Source organism: Heloderma suspectum, chromosome 6 (assembly GCF_057233095.1).
Source record: "Heloderma suspectum isolate Gila_16-S chromosome 6, 16-S_ref, whole genome shotgun sequence".
Taxonomy (NCBI): domain Eukaryota; kingdom Metazoa; phylum Chordata; class Lepidosauria; order Squamata; family Helodermatidae; genus Heloderma; species Heloderma suspectum.
Genome location: NC_139463.1, coordinates 96,845,992 through 96,865,633, shown reverse-complemented (window position 1 = coordinate 96,865,633; position 19,642 = coordinate 96,845,992). Strand labels below are relative to the sequence as shown.

The 19,642-nt window shown below is 46.0% G+C and overlaps 1 protein-coding gene and 1 pseudogene across 1 annotated transcript; both read left to right on the top strand.

The window, feature by feature from the left end:
* Positions 1-16: 16 nt before the first annotated feature.
* LOC146341964 (ADP-ribosylhydrolase ARH1-like) lies at positions 17-5,411 on the top strand (annotated as a pseudogene).
* A 780-nt stretch (positions 5,412-6,191) lies between these two features.
* Positions 6,192-19,623, top strand: LOC146341963 (ADP-ribosylhydrolase ARH1-like). The gene is made up of 8 exons (XM_084805338.1): positions 6,192-6,296; positions 8,099-8,328; positions 9,060-9,158; positions 15,024-15,129; positions 15,241-15,320; positions 17,566-17,749; positions 18,861-19,075; positions 19,194-19,623. Exons 1-8 carry the CDS (start codon positions 6,286-6,288, stop codon positions 19,349-19,351), a joined length of 1,083 nt encoding a protein of 360 aa, XP_084661464.1. The 5' UTR covers positions 6,192-6,285; the 3' UTR covers positions 19,352-19,623.
* Positions 19,624-19,642: the final 19 nt, after the last annotated feature.

Sequence of the window (19,642 nt, the reverse complement as noted above, 5' to 3'; positions counted from 1 at the left end):
AGGCTGTGGGGCAGCCATGAGGTCCATGTGCATTGGGCTTAGGTAATGTGGTGTGTGCTGGGAGACAAGAAAGGGCAAAGGGGGTTGGCAGAAAGGCCTGAAGGCCCGGCTCAAGTTACTCCATCATGATCCCAAGCCAATCTCAATCCCAGGTATCCTCGTCCCTCGGATCTCAACACCTTGGTCCAAGTCAGCGTAGAAAGTGGAAGGATGACACATCATCACCCAACAGGTAAAGGGGGAACTTGGGGCAGTAGCCCCATCATGGGGTGCCTTCCCCCATGTGTGTGAATTCATCCTGGTTCGAACTGAACCACACTAAAACACACACACAACAACCCTTGCAGAAGAATTATTGTCCCCCCAGGGACAAAAGGGGTACATTTGTGTTTAACAGCCTAATCTATTTTGCAGGGTTGTGTGAGCATATGAGGGGAAAACCCTTGCACTGAGGAATGCTGATCTTCTCCCCCCAACCCCCGCTCTTCTGTTGTAGGGTATCTGGGGGCCCTGGCCTCTGCCCTCTTCACTGCTTATGCGGTGCAGGGCCTCCCCCTTGAACGTTGGGGCTCAGGATTGCTCAAGACCCTCCCCCTTGCCTTGGAGTATGTTCAGGGTGCTGCAGCTGAGAGTGACCCCAACTTGGGCCTGGGCCTATTTCCAAGAGAAATGGGAGTGGTAAGTACTTTGGGTCAGAGAAAAGAGATTCGGGGGACAGAGATGGCGGAATACAAATATTAGGAGATTATAGTTCTAAGGCTGTAAGTATGGCTTTTTCAGACTCTTCTTTACTGGTTTCCAATGCATATTCTTCACCAGGAGGTCTAGAAACCTGCTGATTAAAATAAATAGCTGAGGTTCTCAGCCAGATTCTGTGGGGAATTGAGAACTATGTAGTGTAGTGGTTGGAGTCTCAGACCAGGGACACCTGGGTTCAAATCCCCACCTCGCCATTAACCTCCCTGGGTGACTTTGAGGTAGCCCCTGTCTGTTTCAGCTAACCTACCTCACAGCATGGTTCTGAAGATAAAATAACACTGGGGTAGGCAACACGGTGCCTTCCAGAAAATTCCCATAGTTCCTCACCATTGGCCATGCTGGCTGCATCTTACGGGAGCTGTAGTCTCAACACATCTGAAAGGCACCAGGTTGCCTTCCCTTGACGTGTGCTGTGCTGAGCATCTTGGAAAAAGGGGCTGCATTTCCTTGCCAAAATTTAAATTTAGATTCTAATCATTCTAATTGTCCCACTTCCTGTTTATTTACCCTTTTTAATGGACATAATGGAATTAGGGGACTTCTAAGAAAACATGGTTGGAAGGGTTAGATTTTGGCTAATTAACTCAAAATTATTACTTAAAACAGGGTTTAAAATATAGGTTTTTAAAAAAATCAAAATTCAAAATTGAATTCTGGAAAAGCATTGCTCAGGTGTGAAGAGGAAAAAATCTTCAATTCAGTTCTAGTGATATATATCAGATAGGCATGAGCTGTAAATTCAGAGTCAACATTATGTAAAGGGGCATTTTTATCCAACTCTCCAAGGAGCTCAGGGCAGCACACATGGTCCTCTGCACCCATTTTATCAGCACAACAACCCCGTAGGGTAGATTAGGATGAAAGAGTATGGGTGGCTCCAGGTCACCCAATGAGCTTCCTGGTTGAATGGGGATTTGAAACTGGGTCTCCCACATTCTAGACTGACACTCTAACCACTCGGCCACAGTGTCTCTCAGTGAAGACTTCATTCATTCATTCATTCCATGCCTGCACTGCCCAATAGCCAAAGCTATCTGGGTGGTTCACAGTATGATAAAACATCATATAAAACCTTTAACATATAAAAATTTACAAGAGTTTGAAACAGATAAAAATAATTAACAATAAAACTACCAGGACCCAAGAAAGAAACCCCTAACGTTAAAAAGCCCCATCATATTCTGTTGAATGCCTGGGAGTAAAGGAAAATCTTAACCTGGCACCAAAAAGATGACAATGTTGGTGCCAGGTGGACTTCACTGGGGAGAGCACTCACAATCAGAGGGCCACCACCGAAAAGGTCCTCTCCCTTATTCCCACCCTCCAAAACTACCTCAGATGTTCATTGCAGTGTACCGGTAGGTTCATACCATGACCTTCTAGGTTTTCAGTTCAGGTCTCTTTCTCTCTCCTCCCTCAACCCATGTCCTGCAGGTACCTCTCGGAACGGGGCCTTGCTGACGGCCAGGGCCCTGCGCAGTTTCCTCCAGCCTATAGTCCCGCCGAGCGTGATGTCATCTACAAATCCTTCAGCCTGCATGGGTGGGCTGGGCAAAGCGGTCACGACGCCCCCATGATTGCCTACGATGCTCTGCTGGGTGCGGGGGACAGCTGGGAGGAGCTGTGTGGGCGTGCCGTGTTCCATGGGGGAGAGTCAGGAGGCAAATGTGTCATCCGCCCCCCCCCCCCAGTCCCTAGTAAAGTGCTCCACCCCAGAGCTGGCTGCATCTGACTTGTTTTCTGTGTGTGTCTTCCGCCTCCCCCACAGGGGACAGTGACTCTACAGGGGTGATTGCCGCATGCTGCTGGGGCCTGGCTCACGGATTCGGAGGAGTCCCCGAAGGAAACACATGGAGCTTGAGTACAGGGACAGGATGGTGTCTGCTGCGGATGCACTCTATCATCTTGCTTGGAGACAGATGTCTGTTTGAGAGACCTTTACCCTAAATAGCATCCAGTGCTGCAGCTAGATAATTTTAGACTCTGGACTTCGTGGTCTTATGGGGACCCCCTTTACACAGCCTTGTGTATTACTGAAGTTGTGAAGCACACAACTAACATTTCTCTTCCCCATCCTATCACCATTCCATACTTTACAACTTCTTCTACATTCCTCATACGTTAGAATCATAGGGTTGGAAGGGGCCTACAAGACCATCAAGTCCAACCCCCTGCTCAATGCAGGAAGCCTGATTCCCAGGCAGTCTCCCATCCAAGTACTAACCAGGGCTGACTCTGCTTAGCTTCCGAGATCAGATGAGACTGGGCACATCCAGCCCTATGTTTGCCAACCCTCCTATAAAAAAAGAATACTCTTAAGCATGTGCAGTCTTGTATTTTAAGCTCATTTAAATCATAGCACCAGCATGACTACAGGAATAATATATATGCTTAAAAGGTAAAGCTTCTTTTAAGTATGTTTTGGCAATGCCCAGTAGTTGCCCATTTTGGGGAGGAGGTCGTTATACAGATACATTTTCTATTGGAACACTTCTTAAGATTCGTTGATGTATATGCTCTTTTAAATTATCCCTGCTTCCTGGAAGTTAACGCATAGTCAGCACAAATGGTTTCTCAGCGCCCTACTGACATCTGATAGACTGATATTACAATATTGGAAGGATAAATGCTCACCTCCTATAATGCAATGGATTGAAGCCCCTACAACGCTTTCAACATTTGAATGGGTGGTATATAGACACCACCTGTGAATGGATACTTATTTGGATATTTGGTCTGCTTTTATTGAAGTTTATATATAATACTTAGAAAGCTGTATTTATACACACACACACATGCACACTTCATATGCATGTATTAAAATGTCTATATTCAAATCTATGTAGTTACATTTTTTTTCTTTTCCTCTTTTTGATTTGGTTTTGTTGACATTTTACAATAAAAATTAATTTTAAAAAGGTTATATATAGTATATACATTATGTATGCAGGTATAGAAACCTGTATTTTATATATACATTTCATATGTATGCATCAAAATTCATAAATTAAAATCTATGTAGTGACATTGTTTTTCTATCATTTTTACCTTCTTTTAAAATGACTACAGGAATAAAATCCAGTTTGCTTCTGCTATCCTGATGCCCCCATCACCTGCCACTCTCTGAGGAGTCGTGGGGGGTGGGGGACTGGACCGCAGGGCTCTGGACATTGGTCCCAAGCTGCAGCCCTCTACCACTGATAGCATCCCAGACTTGGATCTCAGAGTTCTGGTGTGGTGGAGGGGCAGCGGAGGATAGTTTCTAAAAGGCTGAAAATTGTTCTTTGCAGACTTGTGTTTGAAATTCTGCTTCTGTCTTGCAGAACAGAAATGTCAAGTGCTGGATTTCTGGCCCCGGAGGGTGATGGGATCGGCCTCTCACATTAGGTTGTCATGATTCACTACAATAGGGGATTATGGGAAATGTTTCAAACCCCAGCGGTTTCTGGGATGACAGAAATGGTCAATGAGAAAACAGGTCTGAAGCAGCAGGGCATGTTGGGATTTACCACAGCTGCACCAGAGGATGACAGGAAACCACCCAAACTTTCTCTCAAGTTATACCAGAGAGTGGATTACAGTTTCACTGGCTATAGGTTGAGAAAAAGAAAATAGTTGAGTTCATTCTTTCCTGGGGCTTATGATGCGAAGAGAAACTTTCAGACTCTCTTTGTGACATAGAAGCAGAATTGGCAGCTAAAGTACTAAGTAAAAAATGGTTTTGATTCTTGTATTTATTCATAAATAAAGTATGCTATGAAGCAGTGAAATATTTATATTCTATTGGAAGCATTCTCTGCAAACCTGCAAATTGGAGGAATTGTACTTTTTACAAAGTTATTTTGAAAGGGCTCAAGGTGGAATTTGCGAAAACTGTATTTTACCACAAGTAATTAAAAGCTATTTTTTGCATGAACCTGGAAAAGACTACCATGACGGATAGTTGGAGGTTGACAGTATCTAATATATTGTAATTCAAGATTTCTATGTATCTAAACATCTGTACATTTCTGATTGTATGTATTAATACAATATATGCAATATATATTATTGGGTTTTTTAATTGCCAGTGTTGCTTACTATGTGGATACCCTCTGTGTGTGTATTTTTATCCTTGGATTATAGTATTGGGTCAGGACAGATAAAAGGGGGTCCTTCTTTACCCAATGCATAATTAATGTATGGAATTCATTGCCACAGGCCATATTGCTGATGGAAAGTACTTTACAGTGCAGTCCTATGCAGGTCTACTCAGAGAAGTATGTTTCACTAAGTTCAATGGGACTTACTCCCAAGTAAGGGTATTTAATTATACAACTTTAGATGGTTATATTTGAATATCAGAGGCAGGAGACAAATAACATGAGATAACCATCATATCACACCCCACTTGGGAGCTTTCCAGGATGATCTCACTGGCCACTGATGAAGACCAAATTCTGGACTAGATGGGCCTTCTTTGGTTTGATTCCATTGAGGCAATTCTTATGCGGTCTCTGCTTCTCTTTCTCTCAGAATTACAGCCCTATTCAGGTCACCTCTCACCCCACAATCATGTGGGGGCAGAGGGCAGACTTTTAGCCTTATCTGTGCAGCCCTCCACACTGCTGGGGGCTGAACTTCTTCAGCTGGGAGCTTTCTCTACCCATTAGGCTCTCCCACACGAGAAAGCTCGCCACTGCAGAGGTTCAGCCCCCAAAACGTGGAGGCCTGCCGAGTCTGGCAACTAGGATGCAAAGGAATGGATCGTCCCCTCATAGGGGTGAACTAGTAAAGAGGGCTGGTCAGATGTTTAAGGTTTAATTAATCCTTGGATTGAAAATAGGCTCTTGGTGTCAGCTCTGGCAGTGTTCTGGCTTTTCCATCTACCCCAAACTCGGAATGGCTGTCAGCCTTGTAAATTCCAGCTGGGCTACAAATGTTGCTAACGGAGATGTCACAAAACCAGTGCTTAATTACTTCTAAAGAGCAAAGCCAAAGCCTACTAGGAAATCAGATGCAAGTTATTTTGGATCAGAGGTTCCATCACCCCCGAGCATTGGACTTGCTGGCTGGGGCTGATGGGCATTGTAGTCCAAAATATCTGCAGCAGGGCACCAAGCTACACCACCTACCTCTGCTTCAACAACCTTTCTTCTTTCATGCCAGATGGGTAGGTGGGCTGGCTGTGGCTATACTAAGTGGTCAGAAGCACTCTTTATTTTTCATCTCACAAACTTCGCGGCTGAATCCTGGAGTTGGGCAGGAGAGCCAAGAACTTGCAACCTCGTAAAAAGTCCCACGTCTCCCTGCCCCCCCCCCCCTTTCACCGAGAGGTGACTATCAGGCTGAAATATCCAGGACGGGGTTTCGCCTTTCACTTTAAGAGCCCCGCACTGGACTCTGGCTGGGGTTTAAGCGGTGACGTCGCTTGGCTTTGAAAGCGCCGAGGCAGCGCAGGGAAGAGCGGCGGACGAGGACGAGCAAGTCTGTTACAAGCGGCTGCCTGGAAGAGACGAAACCACCACTACTACCCCAGCCACCACCATGGAAGTCTTGTAAGCACGGGTCGCTCCCCGCACGCGGGAACGTAATAATCATAACAATCCCAGCCGCTCCCAGGTTAATTACCCCCCCCCCCCCGCCTCAGCTCTGATTGCTTTTGGCAATGAGACTCCTTTGGCAATGAGACTCCTTATGCAATGGGGGGAGGCACCGCCATAATAAGCCTAATATCCGCGCCGCCCAAAGCGCGCTAGAGCTAATCTCCTCTAGGAGCTGAACCGCGGCCCCTCTCCGCGGCCCCCTCCCGCCCTTTACGTGAAGGCGACGGCTGGTCGATCAAGCTCGTTGCCGAGAGTTCTTGCTACCGTAATGGACGTAATACACCGGCGTCTCATTACTACTAACCCCAAGAATAGGTTCGGGAGCGTGGGTTAAGTTTCCCAACTCAACAGAAAAACGAACGAACAAACAACAAAACAAAAACAGCCTCTCCTGCTCTTGTAGCTTCAACAGAAGGGTTATCTGTGGAAATCAAGTAGCTGAACATGTTCACGGGGGTCAGTTTTATATTATCCTGTTATGCAGCCTTACACAAGGAGTCTTCCAGATGTTTTGGTCTACAGCTCCCATCACCCCTGACATTGGCCATGCTGGCTGATGGGGTCGTGGCTCAAAACATCTGGAAGGCACCACGTTGAGGAAAGCTGCTTTTATGGCTGATAAGAGATTGACAACCTGCTCTATGGTGGATTAGAGGAGGAATACGGAGAAAAGCAAAACAGCCTTCCCACTTTTCCCTCTCGCTTTTAACAGGGGCATGACAGGCAGACATTCAAAAGGTGCAGCTTTCTCTGACATGGAGATGGCAGTGATGAGGGAAAGTGTTGTCTGTTGAATTTCTGCCTTTCATGTAGTTATAAAAAGCACAGGAGACCTGACAGTGTTCGGGTGGGGGAAAGAAAAGATATGAAAGGGTTATAGTCATCAGTGGTAGAGCTGGTCTTATTCTGGAAAGAAGTGTAAGAGGTGCCCCGGTGTTGTGACACATCAGCCCCACTTTGGCCACAGTGTTATTCTGTGTGTTCCTACTTGGAAGTAAATCCCATTCACTTCAATAGGGCTTACTCCCAAATAAATGTGCATAGACTGCAAGGCAAATTGCCTTACTTCCCAAAGTACACCTTAGATCAGGGATGGGGAACCTGAACTGTGGCCCTCCAGATGTTAGACTGCAACTCCCATCATCCCTGAGCATTGGCTATGCTGGCTGGGGATGATGGGAGTTGGGAGTTCAGTAATATCTGGATGCCTCCCCCCCTTAGATACTCTGGAGCCACTAATCATAATAGAAAAGTCACATAATATGCCCCTTGCATTTCACGGCCTTTCAGCCCTGTGCTTTTACCATTTTTCCTTCTCTGTAGCCACCATCTGTACATAAAAATGTGTGCCACAGTAAACTGGCTAGTCTTTAAGGTGCTACAAGACTCCTTTGTGTGTGTGTGTGTGTATGTGTGTGTGTGCTGCAGCAGGCTAACCCCTATGGAACCTTTCCCCAGAAAATGCAAGTATCATATATGTGTTCATGCTGTGGAAACAGGGCTCATGTCCCTGGCACTTATTGACCAGTCAGGACTTTTGCAGTGAGGGGAAGGCAAGAGCTTTGGTGCTTAGCTCCCCCAGCATGCAATAAGCACTATAAATGATGCCATATAAGCAAATATATTGGTTAACGCTGGTTGCTGAATTCAAACATTGTTGCCACAAAACTGATATTTTTGAGTGTGTGTGTGTGTGTGTTTTAAAGTATACATACACTTGTACGTTCCTCTTGGTTTGCATGTTCCCACTGCAGGCCCCGCACCTCCTCCAAGGAAGCCTATCGTGCGGCGATGGTGCTCTCTGGTGCCGGAGACTCCCTTGGCTATCGCAACCAGCGCTGGGAGTACTGCACTTCAGGGCCTCAGATCCACCAGGAGCTCCAGGAAATGGGAGGCCTTGGCAAGGTCCATGCAGCTGTCCCTGACTGGCCGGTCAGTGATGACACCGTGCTGCACCTGGCCACGGCCGAGGCCCTGGCCACCGGTGAGCAGCGGGAAAGTCTGGGCAGGCTGGTAACCTTGCTTGACAGACTCTTATTCCCTGCAGGGCTGGCTTTCCCATGAGGCAGAGTGAATCCCCTGCTCAGACAGCAGATCAGGAATGGCAGCAGATCATGCCCCCCCCCCATGCCCTGAGATCCTGTGAGAGCCCTGCCACCCTAGCCACTCTTGTCTGCTGCAGCAAATGCCACAGTGGAAGAGCGGCCAGCAGAGCTCCTACAACAGCACCCCACAATCCTTCGTTCCAAAGACTTCCCCAAAGCGAGAGATCAGTTGGGCGGCCTCTCCAGAGAGCTTCCCAGGCCCGAATGTCAAGTGTTAAGGGGCCTTTCCTCAAAGTGAACCATTGTGAGGCATACAGGCAGTCTTCAGGGCCACCATACAATGGACCCCTAAAAGTGTTGCATTCGGGCTTGGCCAGCTCCCTGGAGAAGCTGCACGCCTGATCTCTCATTCGGGGGTGGGGGCAGGCAGGCAAGGGCAGCAGTGGGGGGAGTGTTCCTGGGCCCTAACAGGGTACATGTGCTTGTGGAGGAAGAAGTGCCTTCAAGATGGGGTTGGGCACCCAGATTTTGTGCAGGCTTCCTGAGGCGATGAAAGGACTGATGCAGCCAGGGTGGAAGGAAGGTGGCAGCAAAAGGCTTTTTGAGAGGGCGGGGCAGATTTTAAAAGAGAAAACAATGCTTTTATTTCTGTTTCATGTACTCCTCACAGGCAAGGATGGGGAGCCGCTGTTCCAGGAGCTGGCCAGACGCTATGTTGAAGCCATGAAAGACATGGAGGGGCGGAAACCTGGGCCCACAAGCATTCTGGGTAACATACCTCAAAGGACCCTTCTGCAGGTTACAGCATCCCAGTTCTGTGAGAATGTAACTCTTTGAGATTCAACAATGTTTTTAAAGTTATAGAGACAAAACATGGGGTTTAGCAGCCCAGATGTGCAATTCAGGAAGGGATACATGCCCCCCCCCCCACACACACACACATACACGGAGTTGATTTTTAAAAATTTGTTCCCCTCCCCACTCCAAAGTTTTTCTTTCTTCTTCTCTGTTGATTCCTTTCTCTCTCTCACTTAATGCAAGGGAGTATGGACTGGCTGCTACTTCGCTTGTCAGCATGGAGTAGAAACAATGGATGGTGGAGTTGTCTCTTGTGTTCCAACCTCCTCTTCTGCTGCCTTATTACTAATAAAATACTTTTATTTAGCATTTTAATAGTGCTTTTGTAAAGAGTTAAAAGCACCTTTAGCCACTATACTTGCACCAGCTTTACAATGAGGGCCAAATTATAAGTGATGCTCAGCTCCATATAATTCACTTTCAGGTTAGAATAATATAATGCATTTACCCCTGGGGCTTCCTTTCAAAACAGTTTGAACACTTCAGTGGGTTTAAAATCTGGCTGCCAGTATTTGAACTGGAGCCAGCAGACTGGATCACATCACTCCAGTTTTATACTGTCTATAGTGAGTCCCGGGGCATTGCTAGGTTCTTAAAAGATCCGGGGCACAGGCCCATAACACAAATTTGCGTGCGTGTGTGTGTGTTTGTGTGTGTGTGTGTATATATATATGTCTGAGTCTAAGCACAACTCTAAGATAGATAGATAGATGTGTGTGCGTGTGCTGCGCTTATGCGTGTGCATAGATTGCATACATTCATACATAAGATGCCTGCACTGAACCCCCCCACCCCACTTCAACTCAAACCCTGATTCAGCATTTTGGAAAACATCTCTCTTCTTCTGGGGCCAATTTGTAGTTGGTTCACTTCAGCTCAGCACCAACCAAACCTGAGTCAAGGTCCGGAAAAATGAGCCTTTATGCTTCCTGTTGACTACCATGGGAAATTAGAAACAACTCTCTTGGTCAGAACTGGATGATAATTTCAGGCATAGTAGCCTCGTAGAAGAGGATTACACCAGCCCAATGTCAGAAAAATAGGTGGAGGGTTTTTGTTTTTATTTTCTTTTAAAGGGAACTGCCAATAACATTTTAATTCCTTGGAAGAACTGGATAAAAATTTTCAAATTCATTGCCCCATCAGAGGAGACCATGTCTGCCAAATTTTAGAATGTTAGCCACAGGGGGGTTTGTGCAAGGGTAGCCTTGATATTTTGAGGTCTCCAAAAGAGGACATACTTATCTCCCTATGTGGAGATAAGTCTCCACAATGGTCTCCTTGTGGACCATTGTTCTGAAAATTACAGACAGCCTAGACATGTCCCTACGTAAGAAACCAGCAAAATTTCTGAAGGATAAATGCAGCAGTTCATGTGGAAAGGGAGTTCTCCAATTTGGGGGAGGGAGTGATTTGCTGTCCCTTCCCTTCAGCTCCCCGCCAATAGTTTTTGGGTAAATTTGTATGAAAGTGCACAGGTTATTAGAGGTGTCCCCCAGGCAAGAAACCTGCAAAGTTTCTGAAGGATATAATGCATGCAAATTTAGAATGACTAGAATTTATTTACATTTCACCAGTGTTAGCAGCAGGGGAACATGGTTGGGAAGGTGCTATTTCACTTATGTCCTGCTTGTGGGTTTCCTGTGGGCATCTGGTTAGCCACTGTGTGAATGGAATGCTGGACTACATGGACCTTGGTCTGATGCAGCACAGCTCTTCTTATGTGCTTAAATATAGAATGCCTTTGAGCATATGCAGAATGCTTTTCTTTCACCACTGAGCACTTATATTCTCCCCCTACCAATTCTGTTCCCCTCTATGCAGCCATCCCTCCTCATCCTACCATACTCCAGCAATTTTTCATAAAAACAGATGTCTTATTTTGTCTTTTTTCAAAACTAGGGCTAAGTTATGGAGAAACTCTGAGCATGCACTAAGTGTCTTTCCCCTACTACTGAAGCTAGAGTTCATGCAAAATGAAAAAAAATACAAATGACAAAATATAGATAGGACTGAGCTGAAAGGGTAGTCAAATCATTAGACTGGAATTGGGTAGGCACTGTATTAAGCCTGCAGCACCATGCTCACAACTCAGGACTTATTTCTAAATAAACATGCAGAACATCAGGGTGCAAACCTCCCTGCAAAAGTAACTTGTGCTGGAATCCTATGTACACTTTCCTGAGGGTAAGCCTCATTAAAAATAATGGAGCTTCTGAGTAGGCATACATAGGCTTGTATAAATTAGTAGTATTTATCTCCCCTCCACTTGAAAAACAAACCAAAACTATTTTTATTAAAGCTTTCTGTTCTTAGGAACATAGGAAGCTGTCTTATACTGAGTCAGACCCTGGATCCATCTAGCCCAGTACTGTTGACGTTGACTGGCCGCAGCAGCTCTCCAGAGTTTCAGGAAGGGTTCTTTCCTAGCCAAACCTGGAGATGCTGGGGGTTGAACCTGAGACCTTCTGCTGCCAAGCATGTACTGTACCACTGAGCTACAGCCCTTCCTATTGCTGGCAACTGACAAAACAAAACAGCTCCAGATTTGTTTCTCTGCAACCCTGTGAACCCACTTTTCTCAAAGACTTGAGTGAGAAGGAGAAAAACAAACCCTCTTGTCTGTTTGTATGAAGTCAAATACAGTTCAGAACTTCTCTTGCCCACCAAAGAGAATTCTTTTTACGAATTCCCCAAGATATGCTCTGGGTGGAATAAAGAAGAGAAAGAAAGAACAGGATAGAGGAGGGGAGGGAAGAAGAAAAGAAGAATGGTAATTGGAAATGTGGGGGGTTAGAGAGAATTCCCTAAGCCAAGTGGCTCCTTTCATAAAGGTAGTACTTCAGAGGAATTTAGGAGGCTGTGAAGGGTTTGTAAGGATTGCACGTACTTAAATTAACTTTATGAGGTGAGGAGGCTGAGGGCTTTTTCTAGCTTTTTAAAAACTGTAGAACCTATTTAAAAGCACCAGCAGTTTCTTGATCATGATGCCACATAGTCCTAACCCTCCCTGTGGGATTGTTTGAGTCCTACAGCTATTTAGGAGAAATTATAGTGGAGGGGGAGAAAGAAGTTTCTGGAGGCTGATTGGATCCTTTGCTGTACTGAAGCTACTAAACTTATGCAGAATCCAAAGGTTCCAGTTTGGGACAGTAAAATCAGATGCTGTGGGAAATACCAGTATTTCACATGGAGCTCTTTCTTTCCTTCCTTCTCCCTCTTCAAAATTTCATTGCAAGCAAGCTCCCAACTGTGGGCATGTAAGAGCAGAAAAGTAGGGGGAGAGAGAAAAAGCAATAAGGAAAGATGGCAGTTTCCCCTCTAGTTTAAAAGGGTGGTGCATTCACACTAGAGTCCCTATTGGTCTGCCAAGGGAGCGAGTCCTAAGGCATCCTAGTAACAGCAAGGCTACTGACCTCAGAGGGAAGAAGCAGGCTTGTATTAACTAGGGCTGTGTACTGCTTCGGATCCAGAGCCAAGCTCCAAACCAAAGGTGATTCAGAACAAATCAGTCCAGAACCGAAATGGGTCTGGATCTGTTTGAACTGGGTCGGATCAGTCCACATTGCTTCAGATCACTTCAGGTAGTTCTGAAGCCCAGACAGCCTGTCTGGGAAATGTAACAATTTCCTTAGGATTAAGGAGGTGGAGAGGAGGAGTTGGGAGGGGGTAAAGGAGCCTTGGCAAGTGACATCTAGCTGCCAATAGGGCTGAACTTTTAACCCAGCAGTCTCCAGTCACAATGGGGTGATTGAGAATGCGCTGCAATCACTATAAGGAAAGGCTTCAATGTTTGGGCTATTTAATTTAGAGTAAAGGCAAATAAGGGGGGAGGTTCATAAAATTATATGGAGTAGCAAATAAGCTGAGTTCAGTGTGACTTTTTCCCAGGTAATGTGTACGGCAGCCAAAGAGATGTTTAACTTTTTTCTTCCCATAATAAGGAGTTTCAGGTCATCCAATGAAGCTGAATAATGGCAGATTCAGGCAAGACAAAAGGAAAGTACTGTTTGCATTTCAAAAAAACCTATACCAGAGATTAGGGATAGTGACCTCCTAATGGTCACTTTAAACATCTTCTGATTAGGATCTCTAATCCCCTTTGTGGCTTGACAGTTCTTTTTGTTTTAGTCTTTGAGAAAAGGAAACTTTATGCATGGCTGGCACAAAAGCCACTGGATCCAACTGTCTGAAATTTAGCAGGTTCAGTCAGCTCTGTAGGGGCTGCCAGGTCCCCAAATGCCAAGCACTGATGTGGAAGCCCCCCAAAACTATAGCTCTTTACTTTGACAGATTTTCTTGAAAAAAGCAAATTTTACCTGTGACTAGCACAAAAGCCACTAGACCTAACTGCCTGAAATTTGGTAGGTTCAATCAGCTCCATGGAGGCTACCAAGGACTCCACATTTCATATATTTATCATACAAACTAAAACAGTTATGGCCATTTATGTTTCCAATGCAAGTCAATGGGAAAATGTTAAAAAAAAAAAAAAAGCAATTAGGACAGCTCAAACATTCTGGGGCACAGCTCAGAGGATCTGGGGGGGCCATGCCCAGGTGGGCCTGACTTTTAGAACACCCCTGGTGAGTCCAGAAAGGAATCAATAACCAATTGGATGTTCTAGGTCTTTACCTTTAAAGTTCTAAATGGTCCTTGATCAGAGTACTTTAAGAAACTCCTCCCATATGAATTTGCCCAAGCACTGTGGTCCACCTCTGAGCACCCCACCCCCACCCGTTAGATGTATGACAAAAAGGTACAAGTAACAGGGCCTCCTCTGTTGTGGCACCAAAAATTTGGAACATCTTCCAAATAGAGCTATACCTAGACCCCTGCTTCTTGCCTTCTACTGAGCAGCAGTGATGGTTTTATCCCAGGGATGTGGAACCCATAGCCTTCCAGATGTTGCTCAACTACAACACCCATCACCCCTAGTGATGCTGGCTAAGATGATGGAAGTTGTGGTCTGGCAAACTCTGGAGGGCTAAATGTTCCCTATTCTTGCTGTATTTCAACAGACTTTTAAAGATGTGCATTGAAACTAGATTGCTTGTGCTATTTCTGACTTTCCTTGGAAGGTGGTGGCTTCTCCTTTGTTAGGTGGCCATTGAGCCACTGCTTAAAAAACCCTATCAGGGATGCTGCTTTTATTGAATTGTATTTTTTTATCATATTCTTTGTTTGTTTCTGTTTTGTTGTAACAATACAATTTTATTAAATTCAGTTCAGTTCACTTGTCAGGGATGCTGTAGTAACGAATTGCCTGCATTAGCAGAGGGTTGGACTAGATGACTTTTGAAGTCCCTTCCAAGTCTGATTCTATTATGGTGTTTTTATGAACTGATGTGTGAATGGTTATGAATGGATGTATTGTGGTTTTTTGTTTATTGAGATCTGTATTGATTTTGATAGACACTTTGATAACCTTGTAGAATCTTAGAGATAAATTTAAAATCCATAGTAGTTTGTCCCCTGCGTGGGGAAAAGCAAATTTGGTATTTATTGGGGAAATCACTGGAGAGGAAAAGAAAAGGGAAAACAACTGTCTTTGGCTGACAGGCAAGTTTTAGCACAAAAACTACTTGAAGTGGGGGGGGGGGTCAAGAAGCCAATTTTCTTCTCATGAGTCTTTCATCTTAGATTACACCCTTTGGCAGCTTCATTTCATAAAAGAAATAAAACATCAGGGACAAACTAGATGCAGCTGAAGATCTACATCTGTAGTTTGGTCCTTGGACATCCCAATGTGTCTCTCTTTTTCTCCTGCCTGCAGGAACCTCTCAGTTGCGGCCAGGGGAGCCAGGTGGATATCGCATTCCCTTCAACCCCAGTGCAACAGGCTGTGGGGCAGCCATGAGGTCCATGTGCATTGGGCTTAGGTAATGTGGTGTGTGCTGAGAGGCAAGAAAGGGCAAAGTGCGGGTGGCAGAAAGGCCTGAAGGCCCTGGTCAAGTTACTCCATCATGATCCCAGGGCCAACCTCTCTCCAGGTATCCTCATCCCTCAGCAATCAACACCTTGGTCCAAGTCAGTGTAGAAAGTGGAAGGATGACGCATCATCACCCAACAGGTAAAGGGGAGGATGGGGCAGTAGCCTCATTATGGGATGCTTTCCAGAGCTGGAGGAATGATGTTGAGATGTGTGTGTCCAGGACAGGAAAGCTGTGTGTGTGTGATGTAGGGGTTCATCACACAAAGAATGAAATCCCAGATTCCTACCAGGGCTTTCTGCTTCTGTTTTCTTCGCAGGATTATGATTGGCTCCATTACACAGGCAGACATGGGCGACCATGGGTATCCATGTGGTTTGAATTGAAAGCTTCTGTTTTGGCACTTTTCCTATCTTTTCCTTTAGGGTCATCTAGTGGCTTTAGTGAAAAGTAGCACTATGCCAACAATACACAGTAGCAATTCTTATTTTTAAAATAGACCTGATTATGTCCAGAGCTACAGCGGGATAAACCTGAAAAGGTGTGGGAGGGTCCCTGGATGTCAACCACGTCATGTAATGGACCCGCAAACTTCCGTGAGTGGCCAATCACGAGTGTGCAATACACTGCTGGTGTAAAGAAACCCATAGTGAGTACCGTTGGTCTTCAGTCTGGGGTCTGCCCATGCAGCAGAGTGAGATGGTAAAATCCAGAGATGGTAGAATGGGCTGTACCACTTCATGCTACAGGTGGTGGATCCTAGTTTTGAGTGCTCCCGTGTGCTAAAAGCACCCTGCAGTTATAAAACTAGTACAGCAGGCAAAAAAGCTAGGCTAGAACCTTTCTCCCTGGTGTGTCAGTTTTCTCTTTGTGGGCAGTTACTTATATGGGGCAGCATTCAACAGTGGCATCTCCCGCCCGCAGTCTGAAGGGGTATAGTCCCTTCTCCCTCCACATTCTGCTGCAGGCATCGACTGAGCAGGTCTGAACGCAGATGTGACATTTCAATGGTGGACATCGGGGGTCCTTTACTTGTAATCTCAGATTCACTGATTACACAGATATATACCTACAAGTCAACTGTGAATTCAGCCATCGGCCTTGCCCCTCCCTTCCTGTGGGCTATCTGCCATTGCTTGGGCTTTTAAAAATTCAAGCAGCTCAGGGTAGCTATGTTTACATGCATTTAAAATGTATCTTTTTCACTTTATGAAACTATTGGCAAATGTTACCAAAACGGTTGCCAAACTGATCTGGGAACTGAGGAGGGGTGAGGTTGGTGTGCTGGCAATGTCACAGGTGCTATGCCAGAGGTGAAGAACCTTGGGCCTGGGAGCCAAATCCGGCCCTCCCAGATTCGGAGCCACACCCCTTCCCCCCAACCAACAACCACTGATCACTTTTGTGCCATTTTTTCCCATTCCAGAAGGCTGAGATGCCTCTCCTAAAGCTTAGCTACTGGCAGTAAAAGCTTTAGGGGTGCAATCCTGTTGGGATATCTGTCAGCCTCCAAACTCGGAGGTTGACGCGCATCCTATGCAGAGCGGGAGGAGCCTGGAGGTGGTCTTCGTTTCCACGCTCCTCGGTCTCTGCATTTTTGCTAGACGAGCTTTTTCACCTATCTGGGGCTCTGAAGAGCTGGAAGGAAGGAAGCTGGGGAGGCCGGAGGATTCTTCATAAGCCAGCTTTCCCAGTCCCCTCCCCACCCACAGAACTGCCCCTTTTCCCTCCTCTCTGAGGTTGCTTTGCCTTGTGACAGCTGGTGCAGTTCTCTCCATGCCGACTGTGATGAGGAGAGGATGGGGAGCTCAGACTCCTTGGTCCAAGGTTGGAGCGCTGTCTCCGACCTCGGATCCTGGAATCCAAACTATCCCCCCCCCCCCCTGCAGACACTGTCTAGGGGCCATACGATTGCTCTCCCCAGCTGCAATAGGCTTGTATTTTTTTGTATTTTTGGCAACACACCGATTTGACTTCGGTCCTGCCCACCACTGGAATGTAGCCCCCAAGAGGTTCTCTAAAAATGAATCCAGCCCTCAAGCTGAAAGAATTTGCCCTCTCCTGCACTGTGCAGCAGACACACTCCACAGCCAGCTTCTTTCTGGTTCAAACTGAACTACACTTAAACACAAAAACCCCTTGCAGACCCACTTTTTTCTCAGAGCTTTCCCAGGGTCAAAAAAGGTACACCTGTATTGAACATGTGAGACAGACGTTTTCAAACAGCTCTTTAAAAGTTCAGCTTCCATTCAGATCCCTGCTTAAACCATAACACCTCCTGGTTCCTGGGAAACTACCTTATCTACTTTGCAGGGTTGCTGTGAGCATATAATGGGAAAAGCCCTGAAGGATGCTGATTCCCTGTTCTCCGCTCTTCTGTTATAGGATACCTGGGGGCCCTGGCTTCTGCCCTCTTTACTGCTTACGCAGTGCAGGGCCTCTCCCTTGAGCGCTGGGGCTCAGGATTGCTCAAGACCCTCCCCCTTGCCTTGGAGTACGTTCAGGGTGCTGGGGCTGAAGGTGACCCTAATTTGGGGGCCTGGGACTATTTCCAAGAGAAATGGGAGTGGTAAGTACTTTGGGTTGGAGAAAAGGGATTCGCGGCGGTGGTAGAGATGGCAGAATAAAAATATTAAGAGATTATAGTTCCAAGTCTGTAAATATGGCTTTCTCAGACCTTTCTTTACTGGTTTCCAATGCAATATTCTTCACCCAGAGATCTAGAAACCTGCTGATTAAAATAAATGAGGTTCTCAGCAAAGTTCTATGGAGAATTGTGGGTGTGCAGTATTAGAGACTTCCTGCTTAGATATTGACCTTTCTGGGTGACTTTGGGCTAGCCACTCTTCCTCTCTCAGCCTAACCTACCTCACAGAATTGTTCTGAACATAAAATGGTGTGTCTGCGCGTGCGAGCGTACGTGCATATCTCTGTAATAATGTATTCTATCCTGAGCATCTTGGGGAGTGGGGGGGTTACATTTCCTTGTAAAAATGTATATTATAATAATATGATATAATATATATTAATTATATAAAATTATATTTATATTGTAATAATTCAAATCCTCTTTACCCCACAGGTTATATATATACTCCCCCTTTATGAACACAATCAAATTAGAAGGTGTTTTAACAAAACAGGGTTTGAAGGGTTAGTTAATAGCTCAAAGTGAGTACCTTAAAACAGGACTTAAGATGTAGTTTGCTTATTTAAATCAAAACTGCAAAACTCAAAATAATATTCAGAAAAAAAAATTGCTCAGATGTGAATCGGAAAAAAACTTTGTCTCAGCTCTGGTTGTATATCAGATAGGTATGAACTGTAAGATCAGAGTAAAAGTTTCCACGAAAGGGGCTTCATGGTGAAGTCATTTATTTATTTATTACATGTTTATCTTGCCTTCCAAAGAGCATAGGGCATGGTCCTCTGCCCCGCCCCCATTTTAGCATCACAACAACCCTGTAAAGTAAATTAGGACAAGAGAGTATGACTGGCCGAAGGTCACCCAGTGAGCTTCATGGCGGAGGGGGGATTTAAACCTGGGACTTCACATTTTGACACTGTAACCACTGTGCCACACTGCCTCTCAGTGAGGTCTTGAAAGCGTTCCAGATTTTTTAAATTCAGGTCTCGTTCTCTCCCTGCCTCCCCCCCCCCCGCCCCCATCCTACATTTAGGTACCTCTCCCAACGGGGCCTTGCTGATGGCCAGGGCCCTGTGCAGTTTCCTCCAGCCTATAGTCCCGCCGAGCGCGATGTCATCTACAAGACCTTCAGCCTGGACGGGTGGGCTGGGCGGAGCGGTCACGACGCCCCCATGATTGCCTACGATGCTCTGCTGGGTGCGGGGGACAGCTGGGAGGAGCTGTGTGGGCGTGCCATGTTCCATGGGGGTGAGTCAGTAGGCAAATGTGTCATCCCCCCACCCACCCCGTCCCCAGTAAAGTGCTCCACCCCGGAGCTGGCTGCATCTGACTTGTTTTCTGTGTGTGTCTTCTGCCTCCCCCACAGGGGACAGTGACTCTACAGGGGTGATTGCCGCATGCTGCTGGGGCCTGGCTCACGGATTCGGAGGAGTCCCCGAAGGAAACCACATGGAGCTTGAGTACAGGGACAGGATGGTGTCTGCTGCGGATGCACTCTATCACCTTGCTTGGGGACAGAGCTGAACCCCAGACCTGCATCATGGACATCTGGGGAAGGGGGCAGCAGATGATTTGTAATACATAGAAAACAGCTCTTTGTGGAATAAACTTGAGCTGTGCTTGCCATTCTGCCTTTGTCTCATGGGCAGCAGGAGGGAAATCCCAGGTGCTAGATTTTAAAGATTTCCTAAGGAGACATCCCCTTTTTCCTAGGAGGCTTTCCCACTAATTCCAAAGGTATGGAGGAAAGCTGTGATTAATGAGTGGTGTGGGAAATGTACTCTGCACATGCCCAGAGGCACTCTCTTCTTTATT

Excerpts from the sequence above, each read along its gene's own strand:
- LOC146341963 (XM_084805338.1), top strand. Across the intron at positions 9,159-15,023 it reads TGGGCCCACAAGCATTCTGG|GAACCTCTCAGTTGCGGCCA; the intron begins GTAACATACCTC and ends TCCTGCCTGCAG. Across the intron at positions 15,321-17,565 it reads GACGCATCATCACCCAACAG|GATACCTGGGGGCCCTGGCT; the intron begins GTAAAGGGGAGG and ends CTTCTGTTATAG.